The sequence below is a fragment of the Bos taurus genome, chromosome 29 (genome assembly GCF_002263795.3).
Source record: "Bos taurus isolate L1 Dominette 01449 registration number 42190680 breed Hereford chromosome 29, ARS-UCD2.0, whole genome shotgun sequence".
NCBI lineage: Eukaryota > Metazoa > Chordata > Mammalia > Artiodactyla > Bovidae > Bos > Bos taurus.
The window spans coordinates 45,605,825-45,621,271 of record NC_037356.1 but is presented as its reverse complement, the minus strand read 5'-3'; the positions used below and the strand labels follow the sequence as shown (position 1 = coordinate 45,621,271).

Here is a 15,447-nt window from a genome sequence, read left to right as displayed (position 1 = left end):
CCAGAGGTAACGGCCATTTTACATTGATGTTAAAATTTGCTTGTTTCATTCTGAAATGAGTCTGATCTTTAGAGCAGACTTTTGAAATCTTTCATAACCTGTGTATTTGGTGTAAGTGCTGAAGTGTTAGAGCATTTTGTGTGACAGGTGTACTTGTAATAGGGTGGTTTGTCATAGGGAGGTTAACAATGTATGTTTTGAAACATCTTGGTTCCAATTTGACCGAATGGAACCGGTTGATCTAGTCTTCTGTTTTAGAAGACCTTTCATATCAGGAAAGCATAATGATATTTCCTGCTATGAGAAACCTTGAGAGTAAGTATCATCAGATGCCAGATCTTAGTTTCGTGGAGTGGCTTTTGTTTTGCACTGATTTTGTGGAATTGGTTTGGTTCTTTTAAAGTCAATTCTAATCAATGTGATGCCTATTGAGACACTGTTTCTTTGACCCATTTTTGGATCAACTACATTTTTAGATTATCTGCTGTTTTACATTTTCCAGTTTTCTTTTCACAATGATTTCACAATTAATTGTATGACTTTGGTTGAGGGGAGTAGTGAATTGATGTTTATCAGTTTAGGGGGAAGTTATTTAGCATAGATCACTAAGATGTTTCAAGAAATCCCTTTAAATTGGCTAACTTTCAGTATGTTTCATAATTTTTTTGGATTAATGATTTTACCCATATTGATGTACTTTCAAATATTCCCTTTGCAGTATTTTTTTAACTTTAAAGTATTTCATGCCATGTGTTAACTTTATATATATCTTGAAGCATTAAAAAATTTCATTATCTTCACTAGTAATTTACTGTTTAAAAAAGTTATATTCTGCTATATCAGGTTTTAATTGATTAAAAAAACAGGTCCATTTAGATATGAGACAGGAGTTCTGACACCACTGATGGGTGAAGAGTGGCCTGGTGGTGGCTGTTTTGTGGGACACTTTGACAGCAGCCATCAGGAACGTTTAAAATGGTAGTGCCCTTTGGCCCAGAAAACCCAGCCTTAAAGGATCTCCTCAGATTGTGCATAAAGGTTGACATGTAGGTATGCATTTTATAGGGTTGTGTATAGAAGTGAAAAATAATGGGAAAACCTTTATCTTTAGCAGTAGGCAGTTGCTTAAACCATGCTGTGTCTTTAAGGTGAAATTCTGTGCATGATTAAAAGTGACGTTTTTAATACTGAATTGATGGGAAATGCTCGTAATAGAAGTGGAAAAGCAACTTAACAGAGCAGGACATTCACCATGACGCCACCTTTAATCAAAAAGGAGAAACAGGGAAAGGAGCCTGGGAAAACGACAAGAAAAATATACACCACAGTATTCAAAGTGGTTATATTTGAATAGTAGAATTTGGGCAGGAAGTTATCTTTTTTATTTTGAGGAGGTCTTTCAGCTCCTTGTACACACAAATTTTTGGAACCTAGATTTTAAAGTCTGAAAGTAAAAAAAAAATTTAATACATGTTAAAATAGCCTACTTTAGTTGCTTCAACAACTAATAAACTGATAAACTTATCTGAGTTTTTTTTTTTTCTTAATTTTTTTAAATTTTATTTTATTTTTAAACTTTACATAATTGTATTAGTTTTGCCAAATATCAAAATGAATCCGCCATAGATGTACATGTGTTCCCCATCCTGAACCCTCCTCCCTCCTCCCTCCCCATACCATCCCTCTGGGTCGTCCCAGTGCACTAGCCCCAAGCATCCAGTATCGTGCATCGAACCTGGACTGGCAACTCGTTTCTTACATGATATTTTACATGTTTCAATGCCATTCTCCCAAATCCTCCCACCCTCTCCCTCTCCCACAGAGTCCATAAGACTGTTCTATACATCAGTGTCTCTTTTGCTGTCTCGTACACCGGGTTATTGTTACCATCTTTCTAAATTCCATATATATGCGTTAGTATACTGTATTGGTGTTTTTCCTTCTGGCTTACTTCACTCTGTATAATAGGCTCCAGTTTCATCCACCTCATTAGAACTGATTCAAATGTATTCTTTTTAATGGCTGAGTAATACTCCATTGTGTATATGTACCACAGCTTTCTTATCCATTCATCTGCTGATGGACATCTAGGTCTTATCTGAGTTTTAAAAGTTATGCCTGGGTCACCGGGGTTCTTTGTCACTTGTGTGTAGGTGACGTTGAATGTGCCAGAAGCAGCGGAGCCCTACCAAGTGACTGCTTTGTGGCTCTGTGATCACAAACTCATTTTCTTTGGCATGTCATCCGGTTAGTGTAAGTTAATTCTTTTTTTAAAATTGTCGATTGGCTCTTATCCTTTTTTCTTTGTTGATGTTTCTTCTATTTGTTTATTTTTGGCCCTGCTGGGCTGCTCTCTAGTTGAGGTGCGCAGGCTTTCTCACCGCAGGGGCTTCCCTTGCCTTGGGGCGCGGGCTCCAGGTGCGTGAGCTTCAGGAGTTGCAGCGCGCAGGCTCAGTAGCTGCAGCGCTAGAGCACAGACAGGCTCAGCGGTTGTGGTGTGTGCGCTTATTTGCTCTGCGGCCTGTGGGATCTTTTCAGATCAGGGACCAAACCCATGTCTCCTACATTGGCAGGCAGACTCTTACCACTGAGCCACCAGGGAAGCCCGTAAGTTAATTCTTAAAAATATCTAGAGAAATTGTATATTTCAATTGAAATTGAATATCAATTTCAAGAGAAATTGAGATGATTTTCCTATGTGATCAACAGTCTGTAAAAGCAGGTCTGTTCTCGCTTGTGGTCCCGTTGGTGCTGTTTGAGGGACCATGGGGTGGAGATTAGAGGCCACACTCAGCTGGATCCCCAGGCGCTGGTTAGAATTGCCACCACAGGGACCTCTCTTTTCAGCATCCTACCTGCCATGGCTTGCTTACTTACATGTGTTGAATATGAAATAAAGGTGTTATTTTCATTTTATTTGATATTTTGCTTATGTGAGTATCTCTACTATCTCCTAAATTGAATTATGGCAGATACGTTTATTATAAAGCGCTTCTGCCACTTGATAAAAAGTGTGGCGTTTCAGACTTCTCTGGAGTCCTCCAGCTTTCCTGGGGTTTTATGCCAGAGGATATTCCTGACAAGTCACAGGGTAAATTGACTGTTGTATTTCTGCTGCCGTTTCTGTGGCCTGTCAGGGTTTCATTTGATTGTCACCCCAAAAAGAAAAATCATCAATGGTTTACTTCCTCCCACTAGAGCATATTGAGCAAGAGGCTACAGAAAATACAAGAGATGCAGGATTTCCAGGTTGTGGGCCTGTTTCTGGCCAAGCCAGCCCGCCTGTCTTTTTCAGGAGTCCAGGGATAAACTCTGAATCGAGTTACACAGCTTAGAACAGTAGCTCATCTGTTTGCTCTCGCTGTGGACTGAGCTTGGAGAGTATGTGACAGGAAGGAAAACTAGGGCTTTTAGCTGATGTCATGCCGGCCCTGTTGCTTGGCAGCCACATGCCCATGGTGGCCAGGACTGGACGTGGCGGGCCCTTGTGATGGAAGGTGGAGGCTGCTGGGCCAGCCTGTCTCTGGGTCTGCCTTCTCTCCTGTCTTTCTGGGCTTCCTGAACTGAGGTGCACAGCTAGCTTGCCTCCTGGAAAGTTCAGTTCAGTTCAGTTGCTCAGTCACGTCTGACTGTTTTTGACCCCATGGACTGCAGCACGCCAGGCCTCCCTGTCCATCACCAACGCCTGGAGTCTGCTCAGACTCATGTCCATTGAGTTGGTGATGCCATCCAACCATCTCATCCTCTGTCGTCCTCTTCTCTTCTGCCCTCAATCTTTCCCAGCATCAGGGTCTTTTCCAGTCAGTCAGTTCATCACATCAGGTGGCCAGAGTATTGGAGCTTCAGCTTCAGCATCAGTCCTTCCAATGAATATTTAGGACTGATATTCTGAATATCAGACTCCTGGGAAAATAGTCCCTTATTTTTATAGAGGCTCCCAGATGCTGTGTGATTGCTTTTCTTTAAATAAGCTGTTGAAAATATTCTTAAAAATGACTTATTTACATCTGTGAAATGTTTATGTGGAAGCACAATCCAGTTTACTTGGTTCAGAAAAAATCATTACGTAGGAACAAAGTTTGTTTTTCCCCCTAAAAACACCTTTATTGAGATACAGTTCACATATCATATAATCCACCCACTTAAATGATAGATTCAGTGGTTTTTAGTGTATGGTTTTGAATATATCCACAGCTGTACGCAGCCATCACCACAATCAATTTTAGAACATTTCCTCACCTCAGAAGGAAAGCCAGGCCCCTTCAGACCCCTTCTCCCCTCGCCCTAGGCGCCCACACTGTAGGTTTCCTGTTCTGGACATTCGTATGAATGGAATCATAGGATGTGGTCTTTTGTGCTGGCTTCTTTCATGGAGCATGTTTTTAAGGTTCATCTGAGTTGTAGCATGCATCAGGACTCCATTCCTTTTTAAAAAATTATGGTAAAATATACATGGCGTTGTTGTTCAGTCATTCAGTCATGTGTGACTCTTTACAACCCCACGGACTGTGGCACACCTGGCTTCCCTGTCTTTCACCATCTCCGGGGGTTTGCTCAGACTTATGTCCATTGAGTCAGTGATGCCATCCAACCATCTCGTCGTCTGTCGCTAACATTTACCGTTTTAGCCATTTTTACATCTACAGTTCAGTGGCATTAAGTCAGTCAGTTGTTGTTCAACCATCACCACCATTCATCACATGAATGTTTTCATCTTCCTAAACTGAACCCTTGTGCCCATTAAACACGGACTCCTCATCCCAGCCTGTGACCCCTGTTTGAGATTCATTTGTTGTTGTTCAGTTGCTAAGTCTTGTCCGACTCTTTTGCTAACCCTGTGGACTGTAGGCTTCTCTGCCATGGAGAGGAGCCAGGCTCCTCTGTCCGTGGGATTCTCCAGGCAAGAATGCTGGAGTGGGTTGCCATTTCTTCTTCAGGGGATCTTCCCCACCCAGGGATTGAACCCGTGACTCCTGCTGCTCCCTGCAGCTCTGTTCAGCTATGTTTTGTGTTTCCTGGAAGGTGGTATGTCCTGTTGATGTCTAGCCCTGCTGACTCCTTGATTTTAGCCCTGTGAGACCTATGTCCAGGCATCTGACCTCCAGAACTGTAAGACAATGAATGTGTGTTGTTCAAAGCCACTAAGTTTGTGGTCGTATGTGACCACAGGAACAGTCATTTGTCTTTTGCAAGACTTCTGCAGACTCATTCTGACATCATGCTCCTGTGACCCACGGGGGTGCCCAGACCTGCTGTGTGTCCGATGTGGCATGTGGCACCCTCCAGCTCTGTCTCCCATCTCTCTCAGCATCAGAGGTAAACCCAGGGCCTCTGGAGCCCGACACCTGCCTTCGCTCCTGGCTCGGCCACCTCCTTGCTTTGCGCCTCCATTTCCTCTTGTGTGCGATGGAGGCAGCCCAGGTCCGCCCTGAGATTGTCGGGAGGTTGAGATGGTCCTGCCGGGTCAGATACTCAGAGCGTCGCAGTCCCCGGGCTCCGTGACCCTGCCTCCTGCAGTGACTATGTGAGGTGCTGCTCTTGACCAAGCAGTGGATTTTTGCGAGTAGGAGAGCTTTAGCGCTGTGCCCAAGGTCTCACAGTGAGTGCAGAACTGGGATTTGAATCCCTGGCTCCCTGGCTCTGAAGCCTGTGGTTTTTCTCTTCAGTGAGGCCCTCCCTCAGGAGAAAGGGCCTGTCCCTGGGGGAGCTTTTAGCCTCATTAGAGAGCCGGGCCTAACCCGCCAGCCTGGTGAGGACAGTGTAGGATGGTCAGTTACGATGCGTGGCAGGGAGGAGCCCAGTGAAGGGAGAGTGCCGCGGGCCTTGCCGATTTCAGAAGGTGTCTGCTGAGCACCTTCCCTTGGGGGTGTGGGCCTGGAGAATTGAAGCTAGACGTGACCCCTGCCTTCAGGGAGCTAGCAGAAGATAGCAAAAGCTTCCTGAGGATGTTGGGCTTCAACCTGGTTTTAAATAGTAGGTAGTTAGAATAGCAGAGAAGAGTGAGGAGTTTTGACTGGAAGAACAGGAGTCAGTGGGTGAGGTGGCGAGTGGTATCAGTTAGTGCTGGGCTTAGCTGCTTGTGACACAGGACCCCAGAGTCACATTGGCTTAAACCACCTAGAAATTTGTTTCCCTCGTGCATTGAAGAGGCCCGGGAGTAGCCAGGCTGAGCCGTGGCAGCAGCTTCCCGGGCTTGGTGGGGATGCGCACTCCTCGCGGCTGATGGCTGCGCCATTCCTGGGATGTGGCCCTTAACGTCATGGTCTAAGACGCCTCTACAGCTCTGGCCATGTGTGCTAGTCAGGATCCTGGCAAGAAAATGGAAACGACACTGGGTATTTCAGCAGACCTAGAGAATTTTATAGGAAATTGGGTGAACAGGCAGAGGAGAACCAGAAAAGCAGAAAAGGGAACACAAGTGAGTAGGATAAGGAGCACTGAGTGTGCAGGGGCAGACTCCTGGGGCTGGGGAAGCGAGGGGAGAGGGATGAGATCCTGGAAGCGGAGAGGAGGGCCTAACTCGGTGGGCCCACCTCCGAGGGCACTGCTAGGCTGTGGTGGGACTCTGACCTCTGGGCTGGTACCCTGAGGAGGGACCATGAGGCTGGTGCTGGCGTTGCCCACAGAAGTGAGGACGGGAGTGGGCGGGTTGGTACCACAGCACGTGGGCAGGTCTGCCTGCCGCCAGAACCCGGTGACACAGGAGCCGCTGCTCACGGAGGGGTGTCCCCGAAGACACCAGCGTCATCGCAGAACCGACCTGGAAGTCGGTCCACACCTCAGGATGGACGGGGGGAGGGGCCCAGCATGTGAGCAGGTCCGTCGCTGGCTTCAGACCCTTCCTTTACACTCTCTGTGCTGGCACTTGGTCACACAAGCCTGGACGGCTGTAGAGGTGGCTGCTAAGTACACTCCTGATGTGAGGCAGGCTGCCCCCTGGGCACAGCCCAGCTTCTCTAACGCAGGAAGGGCAGAGAACGTCCGCCACAGGAGTGGAACTGGCCACGACTCTCTGCCACCGTTAGTGCGGAGCATTAACACCTCCAGATAAAGAGTTCTCCCAGTTATCTCTCTTCGGCACACAAACTGAACTCTGTCTCTTGGACCGGTTCTTGGCGGGACCTCTCACCGTGTGCCATGAGCCCTGTCTGGGTGTGTGATGGTTCCGTTGTGGTTTGTATTTTAGCCTCCCTTGGGGAGTGTAGTTTCACTGGACTGTTGGTGGATAGAACAGGGAGAGAGGCAGCTGGCTCTGGAGACTGGGGACTGTTGTTCTAGAAAGCCGTGCTCCAGCTGGCTCATGACTTTGTCTCCAGAAGTTGTACAGGCACAGCATTGCTGTGTGATACACTGCACCTGACGGGCAGGCGTAGGTCAGGGTTTGCTGAGCACCTGCTTTAGACACTGTCCTGCAATTTTGCAGTCTCTCTTAGAGTTTTATGCCTGCATTCTTCCCTGGAGCCGAAGTCTCTCGAGGCAGGACCAGAGTCGGTTTCAGTTTTGTGTTACCTGAGCTTCTAGTATCGTGCTTCGCTTGGGTGATAGCTCTTCACGATCTGAAGCCTACACAGTCGAGGCGCCTTGGGTCTTGAGTTCCGAACTGCACAGTGTTTAATGTTCCTTCATTTAAGTCTCCAGTATCTGCACTAATCATTTCCAACCAGGGAAGGTGATTTGTCCCCAAGGCTACACTTTACTGTTAAGTGTCCCCTGTAACGTGTTCCTCGTCTTCAGTAGTCATGTGAAAGGTTTTGGGTGTTGAAGTCTCCCCTTTCCTCTGAGAGCTCCAGTAATTCTTAATGTTGCAAATTGTTTGAAACAGCTGTTAGTCAAATCTGGTTGAGAAGGGGTGGATCTTGCAACTTCAAGTGGAAAGTCCTGGGGGGATGATTTAGGTATTGCTCCAAGATTTTAACTCAGCAGTGACGGGAACAGGATGGGAATTTGGGGTCACAGATGAACATGGACTGGAAGGGATACATCTGAGATACCCCCACCCCCAGTTCCCATGGCTGAGGAGGGTCTCTTTGCCCCGTGTCCCTCTGTGAGGCAGATGCTACATGCAATTAAAAGCTGTTCTAATGAGGTAGATGAACCTGCAGCCTATTATACAGAGTGAAATAAGTCAGGAAGACAAAGACAAATACTGTATATTAACGCATATATATGGAGTTTCGAAAGATGGAACTGATGGTCCTACATGCAGGGCAGCGAAGGAGACACAGCTGTAAATAACAGACTTTTGGCTTCAGTGGGAGAAGGTGAGGGTGGGATGATTTGAGAAAATAACATTGAAACACATACATTACCACATATAAAATCGATGACCAGTGCAAGTTCCATGCGTGAAGTAGGGCGCCTAAAGCCGGTGCTCTGGAACAGTCGGGGGCGGGGTGCTCTGGAACAGTCTAGAGGGATGGGATGGGGTTCCGAATGCGGCGGCGGAGGGGGGGGGGCCAGGTATACCGACGGCCAACTCATGTCGATTATGTCAAAAGCTAGCACAGTGTTATAAAGTAATTGCCCTCCAATTAAATTAAAAGCAAGACACCTCCCTCGTGGCTGTCCTAGAAGGACCGATGGGGAGTTTGCCTGTGGAATTGATCTGAGAACTGTGGAGCTCATCTGTGTTGCAGGTGCCCTGAGGGACTGAATGGAGACTCAGGTGAGGGCAGGTATCGTGGGCGGGAGCCAACTTCTCGCCCAGTTACCCCAGAAGAGTGACGCGGCTCGCCCTCAGGTTCCGCTCCTTACGGTGCTCTTGTTTCCAGCAGAGGTGGCCTCAGCAACATGCTGTTCCAGTGCTCCTTGCCCGACACCCTGGCCACCGTCGGAGACGAGCCTCGGAAGGTGCTCCTGAGGCTGTACGGGGCGATCCTGAAGATGGTGAGTCCCTCGGCTGCTCGGGGCGGGGGGCCTGGCCGCGGTTCTCATCCTCTTGGCCTGATTACCTGGGAGGAGATTTAAGACGTGTTAGTGGTGTTGTGGGAACTATTTAAAGACACTGCTTTTACTGTAATCGGGCTGCACCCCTGGGTTTTTTTCTTTATTATTCCAAGTGAATTCTGTCTTACTATTTGTTAGCAAACTAGTACAAGTACCACTTTTATGTCCAGAAAAAGTACAGTGTTGGTCAAATCTGTAATAGTGCTTTGATGACGCCTAGATTTTCCCCACACTGAAATTTTCAGCTCAGACTTAGGTTGTAAGCTTCCAGCGTGGGGAAGGTATGGTTTGTCTGTCATCATCAGAAAGGGGCTGCAGGATAACCCCAGTGCAGAGGGACAAGCTCAGTGCAGCTGAATGCAGTAAGTGCCTCCCTGTGAGATTTCTTTTAAAACTTTGAGTTTGTTAGATTCTTAATCTTTCTGAATTTTTATATGACGTAAGTAATTGAATCTAACTTTCAGTTTAAGTGCCTTATTTGTTGAATTGTCTTAACCAATTATTTCCCAAACGTCTGGATTAAAAAAAAAAAACCTATACATGAATTTATCATTTTACTGAACACACATATAAATGCGTGTATATTGCAATGGCAGAATTTTTATATCCATTTAAATCTCCCTTGGAAGGGCCCGTTTTGATCCTCATGAAATGGAAAATTCGTTTTCTCACTTATTTTTTTTTTTCCTAAGACTAGTCTCTCTCAGCTCAGTCTAAAAAGCAGGTCATGTCCATTATCTGTGATAATCGATTATATGTTTAGAAATAATAAAGTTGGTGTTCTGAGTGTTAACTCACTTAAAAAATTGTCATGATGTGACCAAACCTTCCCACTGGGTAGCTTCCCCGTAGAGGGTGAGGGTCTGAGGTTGGAAACAAGCCCGCACGTCTGAGGAAACCTGAGCTGCCGTGGAGTTGGGTTCTCACACTGACTGACACCTGGCCCTGCCCGCTGACCCTGCGGTTCAGTTTTTTTATTTAATCAAATTGCAGTCTCAGAGAAGTTCTTGAAATACTCAATTTATGTCCTTTTGGGTCTTTGAATGAAATAACTTTCAGCCATTTCCCCCCCTAAGGACTCTCCCTAATGGTGAAGTCCCATTTCGGCTCATTTGTTTTGTATGCGTTCATTTAAGCAACACCTTTAAAATGCCTTAGTAGCCACCTCCTGGAATCGCAGGCAGTAAGACTAGTATTTACCTCTGATTCCTGAGGCTGCTGTTTTAACTTACACAGGAGCGTGTTCAGCGCGCACTGTATGCTCCCCCTGGGCCAGATGGGGTCCCGGGGCCCTGTCCAGAGGGGATGAGACGCTGATCCGTGCTGTCCAGGACGCCAGTCACCAGCCACCTGTGGCCGTAGGCACGCTTGAAATGTGGCAAGGGCAGCCACGGAATGGAGTTTTAAACTTTATTTAATTTTAATTCATTTAAATGGACACAGTCCTGTGTAGCTGGTGGCTGCTATGTTGGCCAGCATGGCTCTAGAGCGTGCCATGTTAAGGATGGGCAACTTAGAGAAAGCCAGCTGCAACATAGCCCATGCACCCTGAAATTTTCTTTTCCCCAAATAAAGATTCACCATCTGTAGTTAATATTCTGCCTTTTTTGAAATTTTAGCAGTCTAGAATTATTACTTTACAGTACTTAAGTGCAATAGATATGTCTGGAAATAGAATTTAACAGAATTTTCTCTCCCTATTTATTTTTAAAGGGAAAGAAAGATCATTGGGTAACTCAGTAGAAAAATAGAGAATAATGGACGCCACTTAAAATGCATTTAACTTTTTACTGAGCTAATGGATCAGAGCATGTTCTACACACAGTTCTAACGGGGGAGGTGGGGGAAGCACTCTGCATTTAGCTTCTCAATTCTATTTTTACTAGGCTGTCAGTTTCCAGTCCTAAAACTGCACCTGCTGAGGAAGTGCAGAAGCCGTGCTTGAAAGCACACGGGTGGAGAGGGAAACAGGTTGCTCACGAGATGGGCACTGATCAAACGTCGGCTGGCCTCACAGTTGACTCAGTAGACAACAGACTTGCTTTTGTTAGAAAAGGAGCTGTTCCTTTGCTCTCTAGGTGGGACTCAGTGTTTTCACATAATTACTCAAGTTCAAGTACACTTTTGATGGAGGCCCTAGTTCAAGTACACTTTTTTTGTTGACGTATAAACTTAGTAAAAACTGTGAAACCTACAGCCTCGAATATTTTTGGTTCCCATGTTCTTCCGGGCTTGGCAGGGGCCCTTGCTGCCAGTTAAGAGTTTCAGATGTTAATGGCCCTTGTCAACTGCTGGCCGTTGAACACTTAGGCAGCATGAGGAGGAGGAGAAACTCAGGATCTCTGAGCAGGGACTTCTGTTTAAGAGAGGAGGAGTGGGGAGTCAGGGGCAGAGTCTCAATGGCCAGCAAGACTCGACCTAAGTGCAGTGCCCTGTGCTTTAAAAGCTGGGCTTTCGTGGCATGCGGCCAGGATTTTACCACAGATGTGAGTTCTTACTCTTCTCATATTTTCAAATCAGATTTTAAAATGTCTATTACTTATTTTGTTGCTGGGTCATATTGCTGATCAACTCTTTACAGTGAATCTGGCCTCTAATGGGAGGAGGGGTATTTATAGTCTACAGGTTATATTCCCATCATAACCAAAAAAATGGCCAGAATTGATAGTAACTTGTCAGGATTTGCATTCATTAAGAGATGTAGCTGAGCAAATATGGAACCCAAATAATAAGTCACATTACTTTCATGAATGCATGGATTAAAGACAGAAATATCATACAACATGTATGTCATGCTTGCCTTATTTTTTGCTCTGCCTTAGAGGAAAGCACACACACGTCCCTATACATGTATGTGCATTCATGGTATTTCCTGCATTGGTCGTATAAATGCAGTTCTCACATCCTTCAAAGTGGGTTAGAATAAGCTCCTTCCTTGAAGCGTGACAAATCACGACAGCATGTGATGATCAGCTTATGTAATACTTTCTCAGTGTTTAGCTGTTTGGCTGAATAACATGAGAGCCTGGTTGAGTTTCACACATCCCTTCTTTCCCTTTCTCCTCCTCGTTTTCAGCTCTGGGACTTTTTACCTCTGTGAGAATCGAATATTCAATAGTACTTTTTAAATTTGCATTTACAATCATTCACAAGTAACTTGGTTTAAAATAATAAGATGCTTCTTGACTGTCTCATTCTTCATCTTGGTATTGCGATGTCTGACCTTGTTTCCATAGCAGCCCTGAGATGCTCTCTGGTGCAGCTCACCACAGGCTAAACAATAGACGGCCAAGGTGAAGCCTCCCGGCAGGTTTAAAGCCGACAGTTCTGTCCCCACACAGCTGTCTCTGCCAGCCCCCATTTCTCCACGAGATGAATCAGAAGCAGACTTCCCAGCTGAACCCTGGAGGTTCTGTTCAGAATTTGGGTTAATTTTAGGGGCACATGAGAAGTCCTGCATTGGACAAGAGGAAAATGGGCCCTTTTGAGAATGAAATAAGATCAGACACACAGCTTGAAAAACTGCCACACCACACAATATTGTTTGTAGGAGATTATTAAACATAAAAATATTGGTCTGACCTTCAAACAGTGTACGTCAGTAGAATTGAGTGTCTATTTCCCACGGGCCAGCTCTAACTTTAATGAGAAGGAGGTTATCCTCCTTAGCTGGATAGATGACGGAAATTGAAATTAACCATAAAATCGACTGTAACTAAAGCAGGTAGAACAGCTGAGTAGAAGCCTTGAGAAGTCCTGGTTCAGTCTTTGCCATTGTGGGAAGAGGTATTATTGCTAGAAGAGAGCTTGAACTGATGACGTCAGCTGCCAATGTAACGTGATTTTTTTTCCTTTCTGGTTTCTGGGAAGGAACATGCGCTCTGCACCGCCCAGCAGCAGCCTTTTCCCAGAAGCGAGTTTGGCTGATTACAAATAACCTGTTTGCTTATTTATCATGAATTGTGGAAGACACAAATGTCAGTACGTATTGTTCCTTCAATGTGACCTGTGCCAGTGGGCGGAAGTCTCAGGAGGCTTTGTCCCCGCCTCTGTCAGAACAGTGACTGTGTGGAGCCGGTCCCTTCTCCGCATGAATGGAGAGATTCTGCCTGGCCTTTCCAACGGCCTCATAGGCCTGAATGTCTGTAACACACCCTAGATCTCTCGAGTGTTGTCTGGGGAACTTTTGTTTTGTTCTCTGAGTAATAGAAGGCTAATATTAGTGCTTGTTGGAGTACTAACCATAATAAAATGAAAGGCATCAAGGCACAATGCAGATATGTCTCGGGGACTCGAAGAGCACTGTCTGGGGCACAGTCTTTTTTGAATTCAGAAAACCAAAAGTCACCGTCCCTGTCTTCTCTTAACCCCAGGTTAATTGAAAATTCAGGCATGATAAAGTCCAGAGCAGCCCACAGATAGTCAGCAGTAAACTGCTGGCCCCCCGAGAAGCCGCCTGCTAGCAGCACTTGGCTCTGGAGCCGAGATGGGGTGGCCGCCCTGCTTCATGCAGAGCCCAGCTCAGTCCCCAGTGGCTGGGCACACGTTCCCGCCAGATGAACAAGATGCATTGAATTTTTTTTCTCATTGTATTAGGTCATTGTGACCTAATTTACCCTACTTTTAAAAACTCCCCATCTATGTTGAGCATGATGTAATTATATCTATTGTAAAGCAGTCAAAACCTTCCTCCCAGAAGTGAAGCATCTTTCTAGTATTGCGCGTTCCCATTTGGTCTCACCTAGCATTTCTTCCATGAATCCCCTCCAAAGGCAGTTGCCAAATTACCCCCTACCGTGGTACCACCTTCCATACCTGCTTTGGTGCCTTCTTTTGATAACGAAATAAACTACAGGCTGCTGTGTCTAATTTTGACATATGCAAAGTGTCTTTTGTCTTGCTGGTCTTAAATGTTTGGGGTTTATAGCATGAAGCCAGGACAGGTGTCTGGCCCTGGAACGCTGGTGTGACTGCAGCCCGCCCTCGGGAAGGAACGTCTTCGTGTCGGGTGGCATGAGGGGTGTGGGGTAATGTACGACTTTAGCTGTGCATGTGTTCTCTGCTGCAGGCTTGTCCATGCGATCGTGCCTGGAGCACTCTGGTTTCCAGGTGACAGACACGATTCACGGTATAGTATGAGTCCTCTGAAGTTGGAGCATTCTCTACAGCTTTAATTTCTGTCTTTTAGTTCTTGGTTTCAAGAAATGTTTTTTAAAACAACAAAGTTGTAATGCTTTTGTTAAGTAGCACCAGCTACAGTTTGTGCTTGCTTAAAAAGCTACAGTAATTAAGATTTCAGAATGTTATGTATTGAATATATCACTTTGGGGTGGTTGTTTTTATTTCAAGTCCCAGGCAAATCAGACCCCTTTCTTCTGTTTCCTCAGTAGAAAATGACAAACATTTAGTAATTATAGACGTTTATGGGCCTCAGCTTGAAAATTCATGTCCAGTATTCAGCTGCTGCTTCTCTCATGCCATTTCAGCCTTCAGGAAATGCCACATACATATTGATATTGTGGTTGGAGTTGGAAACTCCCTTCTCTGCCCTTCTCACATAGGGTCCTTCTCCCCACCCCGGGCCTTTATGAAGCTCAGCAGTGCTGCTCTGACGTGGGAGGACGCACAGGATCTGTCCCTGGAAACATGCTGCCTGCAAGTCAGCCTTGGGGTGCTCGTGCCGGAGGAACCCGAAGCCGTCAGAGTCCTGGGGCGGCAGGTCACCTGGGATCAGACCTCAGTTTTGAGAAAGTCACCTTCAGAAAGCCACCTTCTTTACCTGGCCTTGCACTCACCTGTCTTCCTCCTAGTTTAGGTCTGCCTGGAGCCTTTTAGAAGTTCTAATCTCCTCTTGATATTCGTCACACCATCTGGTTTTGCAGAGATCGGCAGGATCAGACTGTCTTAGACTGGTCCTTGAGTAGATGGAACACACTCTAGAGACTCCAGTGAAATGTTAGAAATCATTGTTCGTTTCAATTCTCGCTATCCCTATGTGTTCACTAAATAATCACACAAGCTATACTTTAGATCATTGCATTGTCATCTCACATTTTAATGTGTTCTATAATATATTTTCAGGAAATGGTGGAAGAAGCCGTAAGAGCAATAAATACAGAATGTTTTCATAGAAATCAGGAAGCGGGAAGGTTAGGGTCCATGATATTGAGGAGAACACATACTGCAAAAGGTTACTGAAGAGCCACATTCCTGCCGTGCATTCCTGCCACCTTGGTTAACAGGGATGGCAACAGGTGTAGCCCCCATGTTGAGAACCTCTTCTCTCGTCTTAGTCGTCTTCAGAACCACGGGCAGTACAGTCGGGAAGCCCATGACCCTTCAGGACCTGACAAGCCTCGTGGTGACTGAATTCAGGGTGGTGCAGCCATCCTGTGACTCAGGTTGAACCCTGGTGGCCCAGAGTCCCTTGGGGCTCAGTTCAGCAGGAGACCCTCTGGTTAGTGGAGAGAGGGTTTTCCTAGACCGAATCTTAGATGCCCT

The 15,447-nt window shown here is 46.0% G+C and overlaps 1 protein-coding gene across 5 annotated transcripts in view; it reads left to right on the top strand.

Moving 5' to 3' along the window:
- Window positions 1-15,447, top strand: part of CHKA (choline kinase alpha) — a 59,822-nt gene that overhangs the window by 18,338 nt on the left and 26,037 nt on the right. For all 5 annotated transcript variants that reach the window (XM_024987539.2, XM_024987540.2, XM_024987537.2 and 2 more), the window contains exon 2: window positions 8,775-8,886. In XM_024987539.2, the coding sequence (XP_024843307.1) occupies window positions 8,775-8,886 (112 nt within the window). The remainder of the gene's footprint in view (window positions 1-8,774; window positions 8,887-15,447) is intronic.